Source organism: Felis catus, chromosome E1 (assembly GCF_018350175.1).
Source record: "Felis catus isolate Fca126 chromosome E1, F.catus_Fca126_mat1.0, whole genome shotgun sequence".
Taxonomy (NCBI): Eukaryota; Metazoa; Chordata; class Mammalia; order Carnivora; family Felidae; genus Felis; species Felis catus.
Window position 1 is genome coordinate 22,720,614 of NC_058381.1, and position 27,731 is coordinate 22,748,344.

Below are 27,731 nucleotides of genomic sequence, written 5' to 3' on the forward strand. Positions count from 1 at the left end.
CTCAATGAAAATCTTCGGCATGGAATTATCAACCACGAAGTAATGAAAACAGAAACCCTCCAGCCTGCTTCCTCCTTTACAAACTGTTGGCAACTCAACTGCCTAGTCATTCATTCATTTATAAAATCATATTGCCTACGACTGCATGTCAGTCACTGTTCTACTAGCACTGGGGACAGAGTTGCAAACAAAATCAACAGAATCCCCGTCCTGTGCTCCACCTCTGAAGATGGGCCATGCGCAAACATTTACATCAGGTGGAAACAGGCACCATACACAAAAATGAAGCCTCCTCCCACGTTCACCTACCCGCCATTCTCTCTTCTCTGGGGGCAGTTTCCTTGCTCACTCATTCTCTTTTCTGGCTCAGAAATGTCAGGAACTCTCCAGATCCCTTGGTTCTCTCAACATGCTTTTCGACACGCTTAGTGTGCTGGTGCCCGAGCTGATCACCATCACTGTGCTCACTCTCTGCTCCCCTCCACTCGCCTTCCACAGGGTATAACTGATGTTTTCAAGAAAAGGTCACACAAACCTAGAGCAAATTCACGCAGCCTCACTGAAACAAATGTCTTTCCTGTTCCAAAGGAACAGGAAGTTACTTTGCCACTTCTTCCCACGGTTGTTCCCAGCATTTTTCGTTGAAAACAGCAAGGTCTTGGACTATCCAACAGACTCTAGTTGCACCTGAGGAGTCCTGGAAACTACTGACTACCTTAAACAGAGAGAGCAATTTCTTCATCTCTAAAATGGGAACAAACAATAGCACACGTTTCATAGGCTGTGTTAAGGGGTCAAAGAGGGAACGCATTTGAAACACCAAGCTCAGTGCCCGGCAGGTGACAAGCAGCCCATGGGCCTCCTGCCCATCTCGCTTCGGCTCCCGAACCCACCCCACCGTCTCCATCACTAAGAGGACTCCCAGCTCCTTCTAGTCTCTGCATCGGCTTCCGTCCAAGGACTCAACCTTCCAGTCTAAGTGTAAGGGGAACAACGTCGCAGCCACTGAACCACAGCTCCCTGGCCACCTGCAGTGGCCTCTCTGGTGGCATTCTAGCAGTGACCAGGGCGGCCAAGCAAATCGCGGCCAAGCTCTGCTGAGGGCCCACCTTCGCTGCAGTGGAGCGTAGGCAAAACACAACCTACGAGGCAAAATGCCAGTCCTCCTCCACCTTATGGGGACAAAAGGGTGGTCAGCGCTACAGGAATTCTCTGACATGCTGAATGTCTTCTGGGAGGCAGCTTGGGAATTCAAAGAGCTGGGTGTGAATCCTGGCTCTGCCCTCTACTAACCACATGATCTTGGGGCACTACCTAAGTGGAGGGAAAAGACGGGAGTCGTTCAATCCCTCTTACGCCATCTGCCAGGAACTTGACAGTCTCCTTCTTAACGGTTAAACTCTAAAGCCTCAGTTTCTCATTTGTAAAATGGGAGTTTCGGGACCCGGAAACCTCTATCACAGAGACACTGTGAGGAAGAAATGAAACCAAAACATCCACACAGCTCACAGCAGACCCTGGCATACAGCACGTGGCTTAAAAAGTAGCTCTTCCTCTCAAAGTCCCCATCAGCGCCATTCTAACATCACATCCAGGCCTGCAAACCGCCCGCTCTGCAGAAGAATGCAGGAATTCCCAGGTCAGGGTTCACCTTCAGCCCGGGCCGTGCCTGACCGAGGAGAATATGCCGCCTCTGAGCCCTCACCAGGGATGCCCGCACCCAGGCACAACTCCCCAGCCACTGGTCTTCCCTGCTGCTTGCTAATCTGGAAAACATGATGACTACCGCGCATGGCCAGTGAAGTCGCTACAGTAAAGGAGCCCCGGTCTTTGTCCTGTCAGGGTCTTGATGTACCTGAGATGTCCTCGGCACTGCAAGTGATAAAAAGAACAAGTTAATCTGCACCCGGGCTTTTTATGACGACAGCGAATGAAGGGAGTAACACTGAGTGCCTGCTCCGTTCCAAGCATCATGCTGGATACCCCTGGTGGCCTAACCGTTTTATTCTCACAACACTGTCCGATGCGTATGACTATTACACCCCCATTTTAGAGACGGGGGAGGGAAAGAATCTCCAGAAAAGTTAGGTCATATGGCTTGTAAGCAGCAAAGCTGACATCTGAATTCAGGCCTGTCTGGCTCCAAATCTACGCTGAGATGCTCTGCTTTGGGCTAGTTTTTCTTTAACAATCTTGTGAAGGGATCAGGTGTGGGTTATGGGATCAGGCAACGGCAAGGCGACAGGCATTACGGAGGGGTCGGCAGGCTTGCCCGAGGACCTGAGGCTGTAGCGGCCCAGCGGGCCGTGAAGTCAACACTCACCTTCCTGGCCATGTTCGCGAAGTGGGCCCCGCAAGCCTTGCAGCTTGGTTCCGAGCCCGTGGGGGAGGGGAAGGAGCTGTACCCAGGGTTGGAATAGGCCTGCGTCCTGGCTCCCTGGGGCGGGGGGACCTCCTCAGGCTGTCCATCCAGGCAGAACCAGTTGCAGCAGGTTGCCCACATGATAAAATCTGGTGCGAGGGAGGAAGGGGAAAAGGGTCAGAGTTAAGACACACCTCTACTGCATTCCCCCATTCCCGAGGGCACAAGTGAGCCAGGATACTCAATCCACACCTGTTGCCAGAGTCGAGCGTCGAGGTGAAGACATGTTTTCAGGGGCCGTAGGTTTCTCACCACCTCCTGCTTCACCAGTGGCCATTGCACACAAGACAGACGCCTGATCTACCAGGACGACACGGACGGCCGAGATGGCACCGTACCTTTGAAAGGTTGCTGAGCTATGTTTTGGTTTAATCTGAGACCTGACTTCAAGTAAAGAACTGCCTTAGCAATCGTAAGTGACCTAATACCCACTTTATTCAGGAAGATGAATTTGCTCCTAGAGCTCAGATAGATAGAACTTTATCAGGGGCGCCAGTGTGGCTCAGCGAGTTAAGCGTCTGACTCGGATTCAGCTCGGGTCATGATCCCATAGTTTGTGAGTTCAAGCCCCACATCAGGCTCTGCGTGGACAGCTCGGAGCCTGCTTAGGATTCCCTCTCTCCCTCTGCTCCTCCCCCACTTGCGTTCTCTCTCTCTCTCTCTCAAAATAAACAAAAGTTTTTTTTTTTTAACTTAAAAAAAGAAAGGACTTTATCACACATGCACATGCACACACACAAGTATAATCCCATATTCACAATGACCATGGAGAGGAACTATTATTATTTCCTTTAGAGATGAGGCAACCCAGGCTCAAAGAAGTCAAGGTCACCCAGCTAATATACAGAGAACTGAGATTCTGAAAACCCAGGTCTTCTGACTCTAAACCTAACGTTCTTTTCCTGTACCATGCCACCCACCTTGATTTCCCCTCTGCCGGCCAGCAGAGCAAACTGCTCTGACGTTTGTTCTTCCAGTCCTTCCTAAACCTCTCTCCCAGCAGCTTAAACAGTTTGTTGCACAGACATTCTTACCCTCTATTTTCTGCCACTAAAGCATAAATTCCTTGAGGGCAGGGATGACTTCTTAGCCACGTGTGTGCTGCATCCTAGCAGTGTCCTGCACACAGAAGACACTCAACCAATGTTTGTAACCTTGCTGAAGAGGTGCCTCTATGGGTTTATTAAGAAATTCTGGAATATTATTCCCATTTAACATATCAAATAGGGGTGCTCCTTTGTCCAAAGGAGTAGATTTTTTTTTAAGTTTATTTATTTTTGAGAGAAAGAAAGAGTGTAAGTGGGGAAGGGGCAGAGAGAGAGAGACAGAGGGAGACAGAGAGAGAAAGAGTGAGAATCCGAAGCAGTCTCCACACCACCAGTGCAGAGCCCAATAAGGGGCTCGAACTCACGAATGGCTGGATCATGACCTGAGCCAAAGTCAGATGGATACTTAACTGATTGAACCACCCAGGCGCCCCTGATTTTCTTTTTTAATTTTAGAGAGGAAGAGTGAGAGGGAAAGAGAGAGAATCCTAAGTAGGCTCCATGCTCAGCACGATGCAGGGCTCAATCCTACAACCGTGGGATCATGACCTGAACTGAAATCAAGAGTCGGACGCTCAGCCGACTGAGGCACCCAGGCACCCCAAATGCTTTAAGTAGGCTCCACACCCAGCACGGAGCCCAGTGCGGGGCTTGAACTCACAACTGAGATCAAGACCTGAGCTGAGATCAAGTTGCTTAAGCGACTGAGCCACCCAGATGCTTAAGATCACAGAACAAAGAAGATCCAATCCCTCAAATGTCAGAATAACCTAAAGTTGCAAAAGGGTCCCCTGTAATGCCAAGCATTGCCGTGATGAAGTAAGAGCGTGCTTTTCTTAGTACACCATGGCAGTCAATATGGACATTTTGAGCCTGAACTCTCTGCCTACAGAAATAATAAATGAAACATTTAGTGTTACTACTCAATAATCAGGTCACACAGAAGAATGGTACCTTCTGCTCTGCCTCCTGACTCATGCAAAGTGCCTTTGTAAATCATAGTTCAAACATGTGCTAAGCTGGGAAGTACCAACAGTAAGAAGCCGACTGGTTCAAGCTTGGTCATCTCACAGAGGAAAAGACAGAGGCCCAGCAGGAAGATTCACTTCCTGGTTCACACAGCTATAACCTTAGGTCTCCTGACTACTCTAGGGCCTTCTTAGCTTCTAGCATTTCCCAATACTCCTGATGGAGAATTCATTCCCTTTTGCAGGCATGTCTGATTCACATCCGCCTCCTCCCACCCCCCACCCCCCTCCCTCCCCTGAGAACAGGGACCATGACAGTCAGCCAGTGCCCAGCAGATAGATAGCTCAACAAAGACTACAGGATGAATCACACATGGTATTTAAACTTTAATCGCATTCACTCCATTTCCTACACATCAAACACCTTGGTCTCAGCCTAGTACTTGTCCAAGGCCTCTCAGTTCCTAGAAGACAGTCTTAACTGCAATGAATAGTTCACATGGAAAAACAAAGTGAGAAACAGTTAAATAACTGAGTTCTGTGTTGGCAAGATAATGGCGCTAACAGCAGAGTGGCCCCTCTGAAAGAGGGGTTGTACGATTCTCTCAATCACCTGGACAAGAGCATCTGGGACCATGTGTTGTAATGCAAGGAATGCAGGATCTGGAACCAAAAGACCTGGGCCCAAGCCTTGCTTTACTACACCTGCCTCTAGTAAGTCCTACCTTTCTGTTCTTCCTTTTTCTCACCTGGACATTCTCTGGGCTGAGAGCCACTAAACAAATCAGTCGTTGCTACGAGCATTATAACAATAGCTCAGCCACGATTTCTCTGGCAAGGTTCAGATTAAAAAGTAAACCTAGAGATTTCCCCCACAATTACCATTGGCTTTCTGGGCTATCCTAAAAAGGGATATGGACATCTGTGACAAAATTAACAGAAGGGGTCAAGTAACTGAAGGGGGTGGGGGCAAGGCGAGGATCAGCGCAGCCCAGCTGTGCGTGGTCTGCAACTTTGGTCAGAATCTCCACTCCCCCACACACGCAACCTTTATGGAAGCCAGTGCCTTGCTGTTTCCAGTGCTAGGCAGGTAAAGGGAGAAATCTGACCCTCGAGGGGTTCACAGTCTGGCAGGGGAACAAGAAATGTAAAAGTAGGGGCGCCTGGCTGGATCAGTCAGTAGAGCACATGTCTCTTGATCTCTGGGTGGTGAATCCGAGCTCCATGTTGGGTGTAGACATTACTTAAAATCTTTTTAAAAAGACAGAAAGAAATGTAAAGCCAAAGCTAGAAATTTCAGGGTGCTCAGTGCTTTAACAGAGGTTCCTACAGCATATGGGAGGCTACAAAGATACAATCAACTCCCCAGGGGTGGAGGGATGACCAGAGAAGACTTTTCCAGTGAGACGCCACACATATCCTGCTGTTAGAGTAACTGGCCCAGAGTAAAAGGAATTTGCAAGAAAGAGCAAACTGCATGCAACATGGCATTAAAGAAACCACAAAATGGGGGTGCCTGGGTGGCTCAGTCTGTTAAGCATCCGACTTCAGCTCAGGTCGTGATCTCATAATTTGTAAGTTCAAGCCCCGCTTGAAATGGGCAAGCTGTGCTGATGGCTCGGAGACTGGAACCTGCTTCAGATTCTGTATCTCCCTCTCTCTCTTTGCCCCTTCCCCGCTCGTGCTGTCTCTCTCTCTGTCTCTCAAAAATAAACAAACATTAAACATTTGTTTTAAGTTAAAAAAATACAAAAAGAAACTACAAAATGTTCAGTAGGGTCAAGAGTAAGGGTGGGGTCTGCAGCAGGCAAACGAGCAGCCACTAAAGACCACGATAAGGAATCTGGACTTTATCCTGCAAGTAATGGAACACGGTGAGGGGTTCAGGCAAGCAGGTTTTCTGATCTTATTTACATTTTAGAGTGGGCACTCTGCCAGTAAGCAGCCTGGGGAACAAGCCTGCAAGGGGAAGGCTAGGAGCAGGAAGCTGCTATAGTACAGTCAAGACACGAGGACACGGGCGTAAGAGAAAGGCACAGACAGATCTCTGACGAACTCGTGGGATGTGTCAGTGAACTGAAGCAGTGGGAGAATGGGGAGAGAAAGCAGTCTTGGACGAATCCTGGGGGTCTCTGAAAAAAACAACAGGACACGGTAGAATCCTTAACTGTAACGAGGGACAAGGCCCTCAGGAGGAGGCATGTGTCTGTGTGAAGGCAGGGGGCAGTTAAGACGACAAGTGGGGTTTTGTACCCAGGGGACTTGCTGATGGACACAGCACACAGGAGCACAGTCCTGGTTGAGGACAAAGGTCTGGGAATCCTCAGCCTGCTAGAAGCATGACAAGCCAGAACGGGGCAGAAGACTGAATTAGACAGTGGGGGGTCAGAGAGGGTGGCCAGGGAGTGCCCCAGGGAAGACCCGACCTAAAGGGCTAGTGGAGGAAAACCATCACAACAGTGGAAGGAAGAATGCTCAAAGGTGGGCGATCTGGGGGCGCCTGGATGGCTCAGTCGGTTAAATGGCTGACTTTAGCTCAGGTCATGATCTCACGGTTCACAAGTTAGAGCCCCACATTGGGCTCTGTGCTGACAGCTCAGAGCCTGGAGCCTGCTTCGGATTCTGTGTTTCTGTCTCTCCCTGACCATCCCCTGCTCACGCTCTGTCTCTCTCGGTCTCTCTCTCTCTTAGAAATAAATTTAAAAAATCAAACAAAAACCCAAAACTAAACTAAACAAACAAATAAAAACAAAGGGGAGGGGCACCTGGAAGAGGGTTGTGTTTCAGGAAGAAATGATCAATGCTGTCAAATGACCCGGAGAGTAGAACGCATGGAATACAAAATGTCCAATGGACCCAGGCCCCAGTTTCAAGAAAACGTGAATATGTTCTTCATCCGAGCAGTTAAGGAAGAGAGAACCTGATGGCTAACCACAGGTCAGATGTGAGGATGAGCCAGGCCCTAAGGATTAACTATTCTCTGAAGAAACTTCTGGCCATGAAGGGAAGAGAGAAGGCCAGAGCTAAAGAGGATGCAGGTTACTAACACAAGACAGAGAAATGCAGAAACTGCAGGAGACCCCCAAAGAGGAAGAGGTTACAGGGGAAGGGAAGCTGGCAACACAAGGTGGGAGTCAGGGCCAGGAGGAGAAAGAAAGACTGGGGGTGGGCGGGGAGGAGAAAGGTCACCTCTTTCACCAGAGACTGGAAGCAAGGGGAGACAGATGTCACCAAAGATAAGCTGCCAGCAGACAAAGGTGAACGGATGAAGTAAAAAGACAAGGGTGGGGGGATGTTAACCACAAGAAGAAAACAAACTTTTCCTTCGCACAAGGAATCTGCACGTTGCAATTTTTTCTGAGAGCCAAGGACTTTGCCACACGGTGGGTAGGCCCGCAGAGCAAGGCGTGATCAACAGGAAAACAGCCAGAAGGCCAGCCAGCTGTACAGTGTTTAAATTCCTGTGCTTTCCCAAGCACTTAGGGAGCACCAGCGCTGTGCTGGGCACTGGGAATACCAAAAGTGAGGTCGACTAGGTCCTTGCCCCCAGGGGACTCTGGGCCCAATGAGGCACAACTATACAGCTCAACTCGGCCATCCTGACAGAAGAGCTAAGAAAGGCCTTCCTCAGTCGAGAACCAAGACAATCTATCTTCCACGGCGGTATTTTCATTCTCTCAACTTTGGTTCTAATCTTAACTGCCTCCTCTGAAGAGCTGTGAAAGAAAAGCCATCAGCCTATCCAAGTATGTGGCCTGGCTCAGGAGGTCTTGGCTCTGGGAGAAGACTTGAAGATTGCCTCTGGGTTCTTCCCCCGGCCCCATGTGCAGGTGGAGAACGGAGTCTTATCCCGGGCATATTGAGTACGTGGGGACGGGACTATTACAGAAAGGGCTGGGGCGGGGGGAGGTCTCCAGTGCTGAAGTAGCTAACTTCAGTAACTGGTGACCCTGTCACCAATGTCAGGAGACCAGGCTTTTACTCTTTTTCACATATAATTAAAATACCATTTCCTAATGTGGCCAGCTAAAAGTACTCTCTTGCCAAACCGGAAAATACGAAGCCTAAATTACAACTGTATTCAGGATTACCTCAGGGAGTGAAAGGAAAGCGTTTGTAATTTTAACACTGCCATACAAACCAAACGCTTTTCTCTTGGCAATATTTTTTTATCCCTCAGCCCTAAACAGACACACACACTTGGCATCTGATCGTGTTACCAAAGGGCTGGAAGTGGAACCAACTGTGGGTGTATAACGAATTTTGCCCATGGCGCCATCATGAGAAAGTTCCCTTTCTGATCTGCAAATCTCCTGATCTTGAAAGAAAATGATCAAATCTTCTTTGAGGGTTTGAAAATTCCTTCCCCGATTCCCCTCACCCTCTTCGGAACAGACGGACTTGGCGATTTAATCACCAAATACAGTCTCTGACCGCGGTCCCAGGGAGCTTGTTTGAAGCCTGCGAGGCTCTCCTCTCCCTCTCTGCAGGACCAGGAGGAAGACGGGAGGTGTAAGGCCAAGATGAGCAAGAAAACTTGCTCCTCCCTGTGGAGGAACCCTGCGGTCTGGGGCCGAGAAGGCTAGTCAGCATGTGGGAGTGTGTCAGCTTGACAAGTATGCTGGCATTTCTTGAGAGACTAAGCTCTGCTGAACAGGAAAATTACAGTTTTAATAACAGGGTTAAGATAAATGATCTATCCCAGGTAGGCTGAGTACAGTCGTAGTTAGAGGCAAGAAGGGAGATAATGTGATTTCTCCCCATTAAGTCCTAGAATCCTAAGTAATTTTAAAACAGACACTTCTGCACTCGTTCACCTGCCCAAGGCAAATAATTTTAAGCAGATCAGTGGTTGTCATGGGCTTTACCGAGGAGGAGGGAAGGGTCAGAATGGACCCATGGAGTAGAAGGGTCAGAATGTCAGTGCCCTAGTAAAATAAGTGCTAGTTTGCAATGCGACTCCAAACCACCTTGCTAACCTCCAAAATCTAAGGCAGTAAAGTCAAGTCCCCAAGGTTCTCATCCAATCTGTTCTGATTTTAATTAACTGCTCTGTGTGCCAAGGTACTTCTGCAACAACGGGCTTTACATAGATGCAACATCCTGGAATTAACATACTTATGGTGAACCACTGTGTAAGATTTCACAAAAATCCTTTTTAGAAAACCTAATTACAATGCCCACAATCCTCAAAGAAGTACCTGACAGGGCAAATCAGAAAGTGGCTACGAAGCAAGCCTTCAAGAATGTCTGCAGTTCCGTGAGGGAGGTTTGCCTATTGTCACTACCATATTCCTGGAATTGTTAAAAGCAGCTAGGCTGTAAGTGCATTATGAAAAGTATCCCACGTTATGGATCATTAATACAGAATAGGTTTTGCTTCATCTTGTATTATTATCCTTAAAAAGCAATTAAAGTACAATTGCAATGACTTTGAAAGGAAATGCTATGAAAGCCTATCAATATGGCTTAGCTATGCCTCTTTGAAATAACTGATAAGTAATTACATGTTTTCAGAAGTAGAGAAGAAAGTAGTCATTCTCCACTTGAAGAATACTTCTGATCTGTCAGGCACTGAGCTAGGGACTACCTAGTGCTTTATCATGTGATCCTCACAATTCTGGCAAGGCAAATTAGATTAGTGCATCCCATTTACAGGTGAGAAAACCAAGGTTCAGAGAACTTAACTTGCTAAAGGTCATAGCTAGAGGGTAGTAAAGCCAAGATGTGAAACTAAATCGCTTATACCATGAAGCCCGTGCTCTGCAGGCTGCAAGAAGTAGTCCTGATTCCACAGTCCATCAATCAGTCAAATAATAATAAAATCAGCCTAGGGCGCCTGGGTTGCACAGTTAAGCGTCTGATTCTTGACCTCGGCTCAGGGCAGGATCTCATAGTTCATGAGTTCGAGCCCACACAGGGCTCTGTGCCGATGATGCAGCCTGCTTGGGATTCTCTCTCCCTCGCTCTCTGCCCCTCCCTTGCTCGATTGCTCTCAAAAATAAATAAATAAACCTTAAAAAAAAAATTCTCCCAATACTCAACTCACTTCATCAACTTCACTCTTTAAACCCTCCAGTCTCGCTTGAACCACTCCACCTAATCTCTTCTTCTCAAGGTCACCAAGGAATCCCAAGTGGCCAGATCCAAGTGACACTTCTCTGTCTTCCTCTTAACCTCCTGGCAGAGCCAGACACAAGTGACCCTTGCCTCCTCCTTGAAACACTCTCCACAACTCCGTGTCCTTGGTTTGCCTCCCAGCTCAAAGCCTATTTGCTGCTCTCTCCCCTCCCTCTGCTCTTCAATGTTGGGAGCCCCTAGGCTGTCTTTGGCACCCTCTCCATCCATAGTCTCCCGAGAGGAGCCCTGTCGGGTGACTTTGGGTACTGTTTTTAAGCTGAAGATTCATAAATTCCTATCTCTATCTCCCCTGTCACCACCCCCCTTCCCCCCTCCCCCCCCCAATACGGCAGAGATCTCAACCGCCATCTCTGATCTATTATGCACACGGCACACTTCCCTCCTTAGACGTTGAATCTGCTGTTTGCTTCTGGAAGAGTCCTGCCTGGACTCTTCTCCGCAGGATATCACATACCTGGCTCCCTCCTGCCATTCACTCTTCAGTTTCAATGTCATTTTCTAGTCTCATGCCTAACAGCATGAACTGGTATTACTGGCTTACTTGTTAACTGCTTTTCTAACTAGAATTTAAAAAACACATGAGGGCAGGGATTTTACGCTCTACTGTAATTCCAGAGTCTAGAAGGGCTTCTTGGGTAGAAGAACTGATCCTAACTAGCTTCCCAGCTTCTGTTCTTGCCTCTCTCCAATTCTTTCTCCCCAACACACACACACACACACACACACACACACACACACACACACACACACACACGCTCTTGAACAGAGTCCCGCTGCATTTTAAAAGGAAAACTCAACTCCTTGCATGGTTAAAAGACCCTGCATGTGCCACCAGTCCACTTCTCTGATTCGTGTCATGCTGCTTTTCTCCCTGCTCGCTAAGCTTCAAGCCATGGTGGCCTTCAGGAGGTCAAGCACACGGCTCCATCCTGCCTCCAGGTCTCCGCTTGTTCTCCCTGCCTGCGTTGTTCCTCCTCATCTTTCAGGATGCAACCCGGACACCACCGATTGAGAGGAGTCCTCCTCAGTCACACTGCCTCTCTCTCACTGCCCTTAGTTTCCTTCCTGAGCACTGCCGATATCTGCAATTATAAAGCTTTGTTTACAGCTGATCTACCCACAGACTGGAAACTCCAAGGGCAGGAACCCCACCTGTCCTCACTTTTTTATCCACATCTAGCACCGTACCACTTTGCAGCAGGCACCCAAATAATTGGTGAAATGAACAAACAGAGGTCAGAAGAACGTTCAAGTATTTTATCAATACAGCCAATGAGGCAAGTACTAGTTATCTCTCCTTAGGACCCAAAGCATTTTGTCAATATTTATAGTGACATAAAGGGACTATGAAAAAAAAAGCCCTTTATCAAAAACAAAGGGTAGCTAACCTTGGACAGGTGACTTAAGCTTTTTGAGTCTGTTTCCTCACCTCTATAAAAGGGATAATCCCTGTGTTGGGAGGTAATTGTAGGGATGAAAAATAATATTCAGAAAGTGCCTAACCCACAGTAAGTGATCACTGATCAATAAATAACATGCTAGAAGAAATTATCATTTAACTTTAAGTTACAATTCTAAAATGGCAACAGCCTAGATGTTTAACAGTGACTATGGGCCAGAAAGCTCCATACGTCTCACGCTTTTTCTCTCTGATGCCCCAAAGCTTGAGTCTCCTACCACCTAAGGGACTGGGTTAGGTGGGGCTCCGCACAGCTGATCACACCACCCACACGATAAAGAATCCTTATCTTGAGAACTCACCTGAAATTTACAATCATCTCTCAACTTGGAAGGCTGCTCACTTCTAAAGTTTGAAAAGAAACTTGAAATCCCTCAAAACTATTTAAAACCCAAATTCAAAGTCACAACTTGAATTTTCCAGCAAACCTGCCTAAGGTAACCACCCTGGCTGGGGAAGGTTTAAAGGGCTGGCGACAACACCATGAGCATGAAACAGGGCCACTGTTGCATCTGTGAGTAAGCAACCCACAAATGCACCATATTACATACTGGTCTCACTTGCTGGGCGTGGGAGAGTGAAGCATGTTCTCTGTGATACGGACATTATTTCTGAGATATTTACTTTAGGATAAAGAATTCAGAACACCTAAGTCACAGAGAAGACAAGTATATTATGGAACTCTAACACCCGAGGCCTGAATCAGATCAGCAGCCCTGGTAAAGTGGTGTCTGGGCTGGGCATGAACAAGGGATCTGTCACAAGGCTGGAACACAGCAGATGAAAACATTTCCAAAGGCTTTAAATCCTAATAGACATTGTCCATCCTCCCAAGCAGTCCTTAGGATGTGGGGAGTGGATAATGCATATTTCCTAGCTAGGCATTTCATTTGGGGGCTAAATTTTTAGAAAATACAAGAGTTAAAAAAAAAAAATTCTCGGGGCACCTGGGTGGCTCAAGTTGGTTGAGCATTCATTCCACCTCAGCTTAGGTCATGATCTCAGGGTTCGTGGGCTCAAGCCCCACGTCAGGCTTTGAGCTGAAAGCGCAGAGCCTGCTTCAGATTCTCTCTCCCTCTCCCCTGTTTGCTCGCACTCTCTCTCAAAAACAAAAAAAAAGGAAAAAAAAAATTCCCAACTACATCTTACTCTGGTTTTAGCTTCAGTCAGACGTGACCTTAAATCCAACTCTAACAAGGAATAACAGAATGAACTTGAGAAAGTGGGCTCTCTGAGCTTCGGCGGAACAGGAATAAACTTGCCTGTACCTCGCAAGCTGGACACAGAGTAGGTGCTCAGTATAAAGAGGGAGCGTACTTTACAAGCTAATTTTTAGTCTTACAAAAAGAGCAGAAGATGGTACTAGACATTCAGTAAATGGCTGGCCTTATAATAAGGCATGGGGCTAAGGAGGATTCAATGTTTGCCTCTCTCCAAACCAGCTCCCAGAGCCCCTATTGATTCTGAGATGTCAGACTTCAAAGATACTAGGACTCCTATGTCCTCCAGTTCCCAAGTTCTACTTTAATATAAAGGATCAAAGCTCTAGGTGAGAGAAAGAATTTCCTGTGCTGTTATTTCAGGGGTAGACAAGGGGAAAATAGGAGGTATTTAGACTCAGGGGTTCAGAAATCCCTTCTCAGATGATCCTAGAAAACAGTATTTTTTTCAGGAAAAGTAAAAACACTACAAAACACGTGAGTTGTTTTGTCGGCATCTGTTGTCTCATTTAATACAATAATCCTGCAAACATCGAAATTACAATGTTCTTTTTGTAAATCAAGAGGCTGGGCCCTTCGGGTTGGGTCATACAGCTAGGGGTGATTAATCTGTGGCCCTACAGAAAGAGGGCGATGCTTTCACCACCCACAACTCCCTCCGCATAGCACTACTAACAGAGCCTGTGTGCTGGAGAGCAAGGTAAATGAGTTGACCATAGGAGAGACAGTGGAAACCACCTACCCGCCGAGCCAACCTTTCAACACTTGAGGACCTTGTAAAAGGAATGGCAGACAAACCAGCCCCGGGAATACAGAATTTTAATTTATACATCCAGTAGGCCATCTGCATTTCCGACCCACTACAACTTCGGGGTACTGACGCTATGAAGAGACCCCCAACTTTCTAAAGATAGAGCCCTTAATCAATATTTAAGATGTTTCGGTTTCCATCCTTGCCCACCTTGGTTCCAGCTGAGGAGGGGTTTTTCAGTTGTCTCAACTACCTAATGCTCTATTACTCTCCTTTTAATAAGTGTTTTCACTGGTACCCATTAAATAATAATGAAAGCAAATCCTTAGCAATCAGGGCCTCGCTCTCCTTGCTCTTAGCTCCAGCTACCCTGCTATTCCGTCGACCCCTCAAAGACCAAGCTTATGTGGGTTTTCAGGAACCTCCCTCACGCTATACCCTCGACCTTGACCTCCTCATGCAGCATTTATTTCCTCAGGAAAACCTCCTCTGACCCTGTCTGTGCTCCCACAGCATCTCGTACACCTCCCAAGAACTTTAATTCATTCACCTGACTGTCTGCTTAGCGCTACTTTCTGCAGAGCTCTCTTCCAGGTGCTGGGGACTCCAAGAGGAACAAAACCAGGCAAGGTCCCTTCACCACATGGTGATTACATTCTGAGGGGATGAGCATTCTAGCAGCACTGCATTTAATCAATTGGCTAACGATTTGTGTAATTTTTTTTTTCAAGTATTCTTCTCCCATGGTTAGGGAGTGAAACAGGAAAAGAGTCTACAGCTTAATTCCCAGCCTTAGTGCCAGGTAAACGTGATCACCAGGTATTTGTTGAAGTCTTATTAATGATAACAACAACAGAGCTTTAAAAAGAGAGAGAGAGAGAGAGAGAGAGAGAGAGAGAGAGAGAGAAATTCATGCTTGAAAACTCTACAATCCTGATTACAGGGTGATGAGCAAATTAAGGGTTTTAAACCCAAATGACCATAGCAGTATGTTAAGGGAAAGGCTTAATAGGTACATGCCTACCTCACACTTGCTGAGGATGAAGTTTTTAAAGTGTCTGCTAAGAATGGTAACAGACTGAGTTTCTAGAAGTAACAGACACATGTTAAAACTGCCAGTTACGACAGCATTAGAAAGCCAGAAAACCTCGAGGATGAACAGGATCGGCACGTCCATCCCCTCCCTGCATCAAAAGGCACAGAAGCCTTCAGTGACCTCCCAGCGGCTTCGGTTGGGAATAAATAGCACAGTGATAAGAACTGCAGAGAACACAAATTAAAGTGAAATCAACACATGGAGAAGAGAAGCAACAGAGAAAAAGCAATGCTAGACAATCAAAGAGACTCTACCAGATCCACCCAGGTCTAAGCAGAGCTTTGCCAGTCGCTACCGATGTGCGCAGCTCAAGCAAGAGGAGGGAGAAGCAGGACACAAGGAACCACGGCAGCGGGTCTTGGAACACAAAGCGTTAAAATGACAGCATGAAGAAGGGGAAAGGAGGGAGGTTTCACTTTTCGCTAGTAATACATGAGCTCTTTTCCTGAAGTGATAACTGTTGTAAACAAGTGAAAAACATACACAATAATCCAAGTTATAAATGTTCTTGAAAACTCCCTCGTTTCAACTAGTCTATGACAAATACTTGCAGAGGGACCTCAGCATCTGCTGCGAAGTTCAGGGAAAAGTAATTCTAACCAATGGCCTTGTGCCAAAATCTCACCCTCGGGGTCTGACCAATTAAATGGCTGCTTCTTAGTGTGGCGTTCAGGAGAGATGACAGATTGAACACTGCAGCAGAGAAACCTACACATTTAATTTCAGCCCAGGCATTTTGCCCCAAAGGGCGAGTCAATCAGGAAAGAAAGCAGTTCAGAGGATCTTCAAACAAGCTGAAAACAGAATAAACGGACCTGTGGTTTAATTACCACAGGATCCTTCTTCCATCAAAACTGATGACAGAGCTCATCAAGAATAAAGAGATTCTGATCCCTCTGAACTCTCGTGCAGAAAACAGGATTTACCAGAGAGGCTATTCTGGACCCAAGAAGTTGTTCTCCTGAGCTACTATCACAGTGACGGGACTACTGGGTCACCAGGATAAGGAAGCCAGGGATTCACTGAGAGGGTTTCTGCCACATGCAAAGCCCTGGGGAAAGGCAGCGCTTCAGGGCGTGAATTCTGTCTAGAGTCAAAATGACCCCGTCTGCCTTTCCCAAGTGGACCGCACAAAAGTCACTGTGGCTAAACGTACACTGGTGTGAACTCAACTGAGGACTCTAGCCCCTGGAGTTATTTAATCCCTTTAAACGTTATTTTTCTCAAAAACAACAGAGCTTGCTAGGTTGAAAGGATAATTGAAAGGATTAAAATAATGCAGGTCAAGCATGTACTCCAGAGCCTAGCACAGAACAGTACTCAATAAAAGCTGGCTACAAGTAACTTAAAGAAAAGCTGTTTTAAGGTTCTTTAAAAGGGACAAAATTTACCTGCTCTATCCCCTATCTGCTTTTTTCAAGACCTGCTAATACCTTTCTTTCATCAGGCAAAGTCTAGTTTTCTAATGATCCTCCAAGAACTAAATCACCCAGGCCCCTCCCACCAGCTCTTAACTTTATAATCCCTGGAGAAGGGGCAGAGGGGATCTGGAGGTGGTTTTCCCTTCATGCAGCCCAGCCTGCTACACTTCTTCCCAAGTCCACCGCTTTGCCAACAAGTTTGCCAATTTTCCCACGGCTCAGTTACTGGAGACTCTCCCTCAGCTCAACCCTTCCGTCCACCTGATGCAGAGGACTGAGCACACACACACCTCTGGCCCCCACCTGGCGCCCCATAACTGCCTGTGCTGCGCTAAAGTCTGATGGGAGTTTGTGATAAACCCAGGATAAATTCAGACTAACCACCCCCTTCCTCCCACAGACCTTTGGCTTGGTTTGATGTTTGATCTCAATCTAGAAATTATGCTGACTCTCTGAAATGTTTTCTGCTCCTCCCAGGATGTGATATGTCCACTATCTCTCCCAAGAGGCAGAAATGGAGATTTCTAGTTCACCTCATACCACAAAGAAATCCTTCATGTTCTCATCACCTTCCCTCCTTGGGAAGAACACCTGTGCTTAACCTGGTCTTCGGGTTTTATTCTTTGCCTGTATATCCCACAATGAAGTGCAAACTGGCTCATATTTACCACTCCTTGCGAGAGTCAAGAAAAGAGACACCTGTGCTGATATCGGTCTATCATAATACTGATACTGTAATGCTATTCTCATTGATGCCAACATGTGCCACTTTACCCATCTGCTCCTGGAATTACAAAGTGGAAGGACAGGGGTGCCTGGGTGGCTCAGTCAGTTAAGCACCCGACTCTTGCTTTCAGCTCAGGCCGTGATCTCACGGTTCATGAGTTTGAGACCCGCATAGGGCTCTAAATGCAGCCTGCTTGGGATTCTCTCTCCCTCTCTGCCACTACCCCCTCCCCAACCCCCTGGCCACATTCACGTGCACAAGTGCACACTCCCTCTCTCAAAATAAATAAATAAACTTAAAAACAAGAAAAGTGGAAGGATAGTCTGCAATGTGGCAAGGATGTGGATTGCACAAAAAACATTACCCAGACTTGTACCTGCTCCATATTCATTAGTTTATGGTTTGAGACCACCAGAATGGACCTGTTCTGAAATAGCTCAAGTGGTTATGATAATCCACAAAGATCCCAAGATTACTTCCCACAGGGAGTTATTCTATAGACCATCCAGTTCCCTAACGAACGTAATAAAGCAGATTTCAGCAGTGGGAAGCAATGAGGAATGAGAAGGGGTTTATCAAATAGAGGTTCCTAAGATTGTTTACCAGCTGAGTGACCTCCCCAACAAGCAAACTGCTTATTTAATCTCTTCTCCAGAAACATGCCTACAGGGGTAAAACAGTTCAGCAGTTAGCTTTAGATCCAGCCTCCAACATACAAGGAAATTTTCAATTCAAAGACTAAAAAGGCCTGGGGGTAATTTGTAAACTACCACACTTAGGAAGCACTCAAAAGGTGTGCTAGAAATCCTGGAATCCAACAAAAGGAACCTGTAATTTAAAAGGCTGGGGAAATATAGGCTAAGATTTTCTACTGTTATTAAGAAATAAATAGCCAAGCACAGCTTGGATCCCTCATCTACCAAAAGTAACACATCAGCAGGCAATTCAGTGGTTTCATTTTATGAAACATATGGATGCAATACGGTGTAAGGGAGGAAAAACCATCATGCACCAGGAAGAATGGCTTAATCCCTAGAAGAAAGATGTGTACCTGTATACAGGCAAGGGCAGTAAAGGACTAGTTAGTTGCCTTACCACCTTTTCAAACCAGAAACAGAGACATCTTTGGTCAAGCTCAAATACTAGAAGTCTTGACTTTTTAACCACACCAAGTTTCAAAACATAGATACACAAAGTTACAGTAAAGACAAGCACATCCTGTTTGCACTTGACTTCCTGTTCTAGGCAGTCTGATCTATTTACACTGCTGCTGCCTAGCCACAAAACAGGTAACCTTTCATATCTGCCAACAAATGGTTCACTGAACAGCAGTCCACTGACATTTGTTCTACGAGTTGAGTTAAAAAAGATTCACCTGAAGAGCACCAAAAAAACAATCATGAGCTCCTGAGCCACTTTCGGTCTCTCCTACGCTTCCTACTGACGCCTGACCTAAATAATAAAAACTGAACACAAACACGCGCTAAGTCACGCCTGAAACAAAACATGAAATATGAAGGCTGGGAAAAGAGCAAGGAAGATTGGAAATGTTTTTATTATTAAACGTGGGTCTCTTTTCAAATGTAGAAGAAACAGGTTTCTGTCGGCCCAGAATCCCCACCGAGCAGATGCCCAGAAGGGAACCACCCGAGTGATCACAACACTTAAAAGGGCCCTTCTGGTGAACACTGCCCCCAACCCAACCTGCTACCAATCTGGGTCTACTTGGCAGCAAAAGCCTTCTGGTTTTACAGACCTGAAGCCTCCACGTGAAGTGAAATTTTCACCGCTTTCAAAGAGTTAGCGGTGTCCCCCACAAGCCACATTCAGTGTTGGGAATAAATGCTGGGCCAACAAATATCCCAGTTTTTATGGACCCATCGGTTAGCCTCCTAGGGTCTGTTTTCTCATCTGGAAAATAGGAAGGCTGAACAACACAAATCCCTAATGTTTCTTCCAGCTGTAGATTCCAGGATTCAACACTAAGAGAGGAAGCTTCTGTGGCTTTCGGCGTTATTTCTTTGGTCAAAAAAGACACCTCCAACACCCCACAAATCCACAGTGTGAATACATGCCTTGATCTACCTCTCAAGTACCCAAGGATTCTTTTCCCTTCCCTTGAAATGTGGATCGGAAAGTTTCCCATTTGCAAGCTAAATAACAAACCTTAAGGACTGTTCTCTTTACACATGGTCTTTTTATTAAAATCTTAATGTAGTCACCACTCGGTTCTCATGCTGGTCATATGATTCCTGTACAGAATAAAGCCACAAAAGGATGGAGACAATCTGACCAGCAGTTTGTGGCACTCCCACACAGTGATTGTTAATGGGGAAAAAATGAGGCAAAATCTGAGTAAGAAAAAGGAGTGGTAAAGACAAGTTCGGTGAGTCAGTACAAAGGAAAACACAGCAAGTTTAACAGAAAAGAAAAAGAAATGAGAAAGGAAAAAAAAAGGCGGGGCAGGGGGCAGAATCCAAATCAACGAGCAGAAACTTAAATCTTAATTTCTGCTTCAGGAGGGGCGCCTAAGTGGCTCAGTTGGTTAAATGTCCAACTTCAGCTCAGGCCATGATCTCTGGTTTGTGGGTTCAAACCGGCGTCAGGCTCTGTGCTTTGGATTCTGTGTCTCCCTCCCTCTCTGCCCCTGCCCCATTCATGGCTCTGTCTCTCTCTCTCTCTCTAAGCAAATATTTAAAAAAAAATTTAGTTCTGCTTCTCCAGTTACCTATTCATCCAACAGATATCGAATGCCTACTACGTGCAGGGAACTGAATTAGACACTAGAGGAGATACAAAGGTCATCCGGATAAATCTATTCAGTGAGGTTATGGTCTAGTAGGAGAGATAAAGGCATGTACACAAACTATTGAAATATATAGCAGAAAGTGTACTGTGCCATAAAAGAGAATTCTCTACTATGAGACCCAGAGGAAGGAGTGATTACTCCCAGGGAGGGATCAGACAAAGAGGCTTCACAGGAAGAATGACATTCTAAGTCAAAAGCACAACAGAAAAGCAAGGACACCCAAGTATGAAATCAAGGACATAGAGGTACAGTGAGAAACTGGATTTGATTTGAGCTATAAGTGGGCATGAAGGGAGGGATGGTAATAATAACAGTTAGCAATCCACAGAGCCACAGCTAAATTGGATAGCTGGACTGGAGCCAGACAAGTATTCCAAAGTCAGACTCAGAATTTGAGTTTAAATCCAGTGGAGAAGGAAGGGGAAGGAGGGAGGGTGACAAGTTAGGAGCTTGGAGGAATCTCATGACCCATAAAATTAAGATAATAAAATTAACGCAAAATCAATGTGTACAGATTAGTACCTCCAAAGAGATACAATGTCTCCCAAACTAAAAGCAAGAAGACAGGAAGACAAAAGGGCTTGGGTGATGGTATTCACATATTTAAATAAAGAATGTGACCACTTTGGGGTGCCTGGCTGGCTCAGTCGGTACAGCACATGGCTCTAGACCTTGGGGTTATGAGTTCAAGCCCGACATTGGGGGTAGAGATTACTTAAAAATAAAAAGAACACAATCACATCAAAATGTGGTCAACAAACTTAGAAAAACCTAGAAAAAAACAGAGGGGGCCATTTTGAGTCCAGAATAACCCAAGGTAGAGAAATACTTCAACTAGGTGGCACACCATCTTCTCTCCTGTGGAACAAGGTCTGTTCATGAAGCTTAAATGGGAACTGTGTACAGCAGCAGTTAGGGGTATGGGCTCTTAGAACTGGAGGGACTGGGTTCCAATCTCAGTTTATCCTCTTACCGGCTGAGACAGAGCTTTGGTTTCTTTATTTATAAACTGAGGATAATTGGCCCACTGGGAGAATTAAATGTCCTACTCTATGCAAAAGCACTCAGTACCAAACTGAGGGTATAGTAGGCAATCAACAATCTTTTTTCTTTTTCTTTTTTTTTTTAGTTTATTTACCTACTTTGATGGGGGTGGTGGACAGGAGAGAGGGGAGAGAGAGAATCCCAAACAGGCCCCACAAACCTTGAGATTAAGACCTGAGCTAAAATCAAGAGTCAGACAGACGGTTAACCAACTGAGCCACCTAGGCGCCCCAGGCAATCAATAATCCTAGCTTGTTTTTTTTCTAACTTCCCTCACAAACTATTCTATTATTCCATGCTCATCAAGCAAGCGTGGTATTATTAAATTTCATTTCTCAGATCTCTTGATATAGAAAAGCAATACCCTAGCAAAATCCAGATTCCTGTCAATAGGAAAGGCCTCAGTCACTCTAAAATAATAAGTTGTCATTCCTTTCTGATCACAGACACTGAAGTCTGAATACAGTGCTGTCCCCAAAAGACTGATCATTTCCAGGTACGAAACAAGACAAATGTTGTGCCTTGAACCAGACCTAAGACGTAGTGACCGAAACCCTGAGGGGTCTTCCTGAGGAAACAGATGGCACCCGCCGGGCCGGCCCTACCTAGTGCCACCCTCGATCTGCAACAAGCCAGTCTGTAGAATACTTCCCCATACTTCTTCCCCTTCTACCGCTCCATACCCTTCAATCATGCACCACAGTCAAAGACTTTCTCTCTCTCTGACCTTCTAGAGGTCAAAGATCCCATCTTATCATCTTTGCATTCTTGCCTCCATATCCCAACATACCTTGCATCAAACAGAACCACATTTATTATAAAAATGAATTTCAAACACAACTTTCTTCGACACCACAATCCATTGCAATCCACCAGTCCTACACCCTGAGGCAGGATTTATTGAACTCTCTTGATTTACTGAACTCTTATTCTATGGTTTTCTTCCCTTCTAACTCCCCAACCTCTCCACACCTGAGCTACCAAGTATTACAGAAACGTCAGAAGACTTTATTTACTGGGTACCCCACAAATTCATACAACTGGGACCAAACCACCACTGGCCTCAGAAATCTTTTATTCACCGTTAGTTGATGTCTCCACAGGAACTTTCCAAAGAGCAGTGTTCGGCAGGGTTTTGGGACATGGGGCCTGAAGTTAGACAGAACTCACAGTCTTCCTATGTGACCTCAGTCAAGGTGCTAAACTTTCCCAATCTTCGCGTCCACTTCTGTAAAATGGAATCCCTAAATGAGGTAATTAATGCAAGCCCTTAACAACACAAAATGCTCAAAAAGTGGGAACTATTACTGTCTTCTACTTTGTGTAAACCCAACCAATCCCTCTCCCCTCTTCCACGCCTTGGTCGAATAACCAGCAACTGCCTCACCTACTTTACCGAAACAATTCAACAGGGTTCTATTTACTTTGAGGCAGTGGTGGTACCTTGGGAAGAACACAGTGATCAGGCGCGCCGTGCCGCTGGTGCCCTACCCTAGATATGGGACCACGTGCTAACCGTTTACCTTTGCCTCAGACTCTTCAACTGCAAAATGTGGATTTCATTTTTAGTTTTTTTAATGTTTATTTATTTTTGAGACAGAGCACAAGGGGGTTGGGGCAGAGAGAGGGAGACACAGAATCCAAGGCAGGCTCTGAGCTGTCAGCGCAAAGCCCGATGGGAGCTCAAGCCCACAAAACATGAGATCATGACCTGAGCCGAAGTCAGATAGTCAACCGCCTGAGCCACCCACGGACACCCAAAATGTGTATTTTAAGATGTGAGAATTAAATGGAAAAATATGAAAGAGCCATCAAGCAGACGAGGGGAGGGGGAAAATATGTCAGGTAAGAAGGCTTTCAAGCAAAACAGACCTGGCTTCAAATTCCAGTTCTACCGCCTAACTAGCTGTGTGACGTCGGGCAAGTTAGTCTCTGGTCCTCAGTTTGTCTGTAAATGGCGGAAACAGCATCACAGGGTTTTGGACAGGTTTAAAACAACGTACAAACTACCTGGTATGCTGATTCCCCACCCCCCTTTCTGCCTCTTCTTTTCTTTCCATCTCAACAACTCCCCTTTATTCAGCAGACCAGGAGAGCACCATTTCTGACCATCAGTTAAAAAAAATTAGCACATCTCCAATATATCTATATGTAATATAGGTGCCCCTACTGTGTTCTTTCTAAAACCTAATACTAAGAAGAAATTTCAAAGAGTAAAATAAAAATATTTTTAAAAACTTAGTTCTGGGGCGCCTGGGTGGCTCAGTCGGTTAAGTGTCTGACTTTGGCTCAGGTCATGATCTCGCGGTTCTTCAGTTCGAGCCTGGCGTCCGGCTGTGTGCTGACAGCTTAGAGACTGGAGCCTGCTTTGGATTCTGTGTGTGTCTCTCTCTCTTTGCTCCTTCCCCACTCACGCTCTGTCGCTCTCAAAAACAAACATTAAAAAAAAATTAAAACACACAACAAAAAACTTAGTTCTCATGTCTCCTTCCCATACCCCAAAGGAAGTTCTTACATACCTTAGAATCTAGAAATTCATTTTGGAGGTCACTACACTATTAGGCAAACTGTTTAAAAACAAAGATAAATAGAACAGACTCAGTATAGTTCCTAGCACAGCAACTGGCATATAGTAGATGCTCGGTAAACACTGGTCCATTAAAGTTTTTATAAATCTGTTTCCACACACATGCTTCTCTGTGCAAGTTTGCACAAGTGGGCTCTCCGCTTAGTCTCCCTTTCTCTCGAACTCCCTACTTCTCCAAAAAAGAGTGGTGCTCTGCTTCACCTCCAGGTCACACACTCATTTGTTAGCTCCACTATCTTACCCAAAGCCCTCTCTCCAAGGTCACCAAAGATCTGATGGCTGGACGCATGACTTTTCCCTAAATCCTCCACCTTCCTGACCTCCCTGCAGCGCCATATACCAATGACCTACCCGTGTTCTTCCTTCTGGCTCCTTCTTCCCCTTTGGTTTCCACTGAAAGTGCAGTAGCTAGACTCCCCTTTGACTTCAAAGACCAATCTTTCTCCCACTCCTTCTTGGCTCCTCCTTTTTGCCCCCTAAGTGTCCCCTAGGACTCTGTACTTACCATTCTTCTTTTCCTTCTCTAGTGAATTCTACTGGGTCTTTTCAAATCTATCCTGCAAATATCCCGTTCTCACTCTATACATTGCCATACCCTGTCCTACGTACCATTATCTTTCTCAAGAACTAGGGCAAACACCTCCTGACTGGTCCCCTCTTTGCCACTCTCTTTTCTCCACACAGTACTCAGGATCACCTTTCATTAAAAAAACAAAAACAAAAAAACAAAAAAACATACTCCTTGTTACTCTTCTGCTTTAAAACCTTCAGTGACTCCCACCACCATGCTTATTTTGGTAAAGTTTAGACTCCCCATAGAGCCCACAAAGGCCTGTGTGATATGGGGCCTGCCTTTCTCTCCTGCTTTACCTCGCCCCCCATTGCTGCCCCACTCCCCCATTCACCTCACTCTAATCCCCTGGTGATCCTCCTTTCAGGTCCTCAAAAAGAAAAGGACGATTTATTGCCCCCCCGCCCAGGTCTGCCCACTTGTGGTTCCTTTTCGACCTGGAACATTGTACACAGCTCTCTTCACCAAGCTGGCTCCTCTTCAGCGAGACTCGAGCTCACCTGCCCTGTAACACAGTTTTCTGACACACAGTCGGAGCTTGGGGAGTCTGTGTTGAATGAATGGATTCCACAGACTTTAGTCAGATAACTCCCAAATCTAAATATCTGGAATCAGTTCTCACCCTTCAGTGTCAGCACCTGACTTCTAAATGCTTCCTAGATATCCATACCTCAAATTTAGCACAGCAAATACACTCAAAACCAAACCCTTCATCTCCACCCAAACCAGTTCCTCTCGTCTTCTAGAATTACATGAGCAATTTAACCTACACCTCCACTTCAGAACCATGAATTTCCCAGTCATTTGCTCCACCTGTCCACAATTCTAATCACCCTTTAAAACTGAATTCAAGTATCACTTCATTCAGGCATGCATTCAATCAACCACTTATTCATTCAACAATACTTGCTGAGTGCCTTTTATGAGGCAGGTACTATGTTAGCTACTGGAGAGCAAAGCAGACATATTTTTGTCTACTGTATATCAGTCAAATAATCACACAAATATTACAAATTGTAAAAACTGTAAACAAAAAATGTTATGAAGGAAAAAGGTGCTAGAAACTATGAGAAAAAATATGCGAGGTTTCAAAAAACATTCCTTAAATGATGTGCTGAATGAATGAGACATAATTTAGCCTAGGCAGACTGGAGGGCAGAGCATACCAGGCGGAGGGTTCAATCAGGTCCTGGAAGCAAGAGGAGACCAGCAGGCCTATCTTAAGGCACCCACCATTCTGCCTTATGTTGTACCTATCTGGATCAGTCTTGTTCCCTTTCTCAACCCCCACCCTCATTTTAAGGTTATCTGAGAGAAAGGACATAGACTGTCTCATACGTGCCAACACCCTCCAGGAGATACTGATTAACATGCCCAGGCTTAGGCCTTAAGAGGCCCTGCAGCTTCCATTATGGCCACCTTGGAAACCAACCACCATGTAAAAGGAGCCTGATTTTGATTAATGAATGATGAGAGACCAAGAGAGTGTCAGAACTCATGGAGGAGAACCAAGATGTCTCAGCTAACAGCTAGCAGAGAGGCCCACGTATGTGAGTGAACCCATGCTGGATCCCCCGGTCAAGTCAAATCACATGGAGCAAAGCAATATGCCCTTCTTCCCTGAATATAACTCACAGATTCATAAGCAATAAAACGGTTGCCATTTGAAGCCACTCAAATTTTAAGATGATTTGCTACACGGTAATAAAAAACTGAAATCGTCAGAAATTCAACGCTTTTAGCAATCATTCAAATGTTTCCCAACTTGGATGATCAAGAAAATCTTCCTCATATTCATTACAATGACTCCTCCTTCAATTTAAGCCCATTTCCTCTTAGATCTTTGAAGTACCAAAGAACAATTAATCAAAACCCCCCTGGCAAAAACTATTCTTCTACTTTAAGATGGTAATCAAGCCATCCCTTAGCTTTTCCTTCAGTAGGCTAAAATCATTCCTTTTTTTTCTTAAACTTACAATGATAGGACTTGTTTTTAAACTTTGTAATCATTTTTATCCTCTCGAATATTGGGGCAGTGCGGGCAGGGGGACAAAAATTGGAAGTCACATGCCAGCATCTAACAGAGATTATTTCCTTGCTCTGTGGTTCATCGTATTGGTTCAAATTCCACACAGTCCCAAATATGGCATGTTAGCACCACAGAAGTTATTACCCTATAAATGCAATCATACGCTGACATTATTACGAAAACTTTTGGGCTCTTAACGTTCAGCTTACTCCACCTTGTGCCGACTCCCTTCACTCATCAACCTGGTTTCACACTCCATTATTGAAATAGATTTTAACAAATTCTAGATATAGGAAATACAACAGAAAAGCTAGAGGTTGGAGTGGGCACGCCATTAATTTCAGTCAAGGTCTCTAACCACAGTCAAGGCCTTTCTGTAGGTCAGGCGGGCTCAGGGTACCTCCTTCCACCTTAATGGCAAAGCGGTCTTGTAAAAGGCAAGATCTTTAGCACTTGCCTATTGAGCAAAGGCACCTTTTTTTTTTTTTGTAGAACCCAACAGGGTATATTTAACTACAAAGAGACAAACCAGTTGCTTAAAGCAATGTAAAAACACATTTTCTCTCTGAAGTATCACATGAATGTAGGCTTCAATGTCAAATGTAGCTTTATAATCACCAGTAAAATAGGGATAAATAAAGCCTACCCAAAACAGAGTATTGTAGGTATCAAATAAAATGATACAAGGGAAATAATTTTGTAAAGTACTATATAAAAATGGTAGGTGATATTGTAGAACTAAGTTTCAGCAAGCCCAAGAAATATTCAAATCAACTTTGAATGGTTACCTGATGGTTTCAGGTGAAATATATGGAATAGGCACCATGGGCTCAAGTTCATCCAATAGGAACTAAAAAGCTGCCACCTAATAAGAAAGCTTATGAATTTTCTAATACTGCCAAGACTAATAAAAATGTTTGGACTAGTGGTTGGACCCTGGGAACCCACTTCAAACACTGTCTGATGGTGTCAGGATCTAGGCCAGGGAACAGGCTCAGTCAAGGAATTCAACTGTCTACTGGAAGAAACCAATAATAAACCGTGGAAGTCCAAATAAGGAGGAATAACTCTACTTGAAGAAGGCAGGGAAGGTTTCACATATGAAGTAAGTCTCCTGGGGGATGAGTACTTTGCTAGTCTGAGGGGGAGGCCACCAGAAAAAGACACAGAGTCCTAGAAGAAAGTGCAATAACCAGGGATTCAGAAAATGAGAGAAGTTGGGAAGGGGCTGGGCTGGAGAGAAATGACTGGGGACAGGAAGGAGATGAGACAGGTAGGATAGGGTCAAATTGTGAAGGATTTCACCTATCAAAATAAGTTGGTAACAGGGAACCAATGGCACTCTGAAAACCTGAGAATGAAAAGATTTGATTTGGGCTTTTAGGATGATAACTTTGGCAACAATGTGGAGGAGACAGGAGCAGAGAAAGACCCATGGTA

General features: G+C 45.4%; 1 protein-coding gene across 8 annotated transcripts in view; it reads right to left on the reverse strand.

The window, feature by feature from the left end:
* RFFL (ring finger and FYVE like domain containing E3 ubiquitin protein ligase) overlaps positions 1–27,731 on the reverse strand; it is a 66,495-nt gene that overhangs the window by 15,644 nt on the left and 23,120 nt on the right. For 4 of the 8 annotated variants that reach the window (XM_045044931.1, XM_045044933.1, XM_045044934.1 and 1 more), the window contains 2 exons: positions 2,615–2,722; positions 2,324–2,511 (listed from right to left, as the gene is read on the reverse strand). In XM_045044931.1, the coding sequence (XP_044900866.1) occupies positions 2,324–2,511; positions 2,615–2,699 (273 nt within the window). In that variant the 5' untranslated portion in view covers positions 2,700–2,722. Of the gene's footprint in view, positions 1–2,323; positions 2,512–2,614; positions 2,723–27,731 lie in introns of those variants that run through there. The other 4 variants (XM_023243789.2, XM_023243793.2, XM_045044936.1 and 1 more) reach the window with 1 other exon arrangement.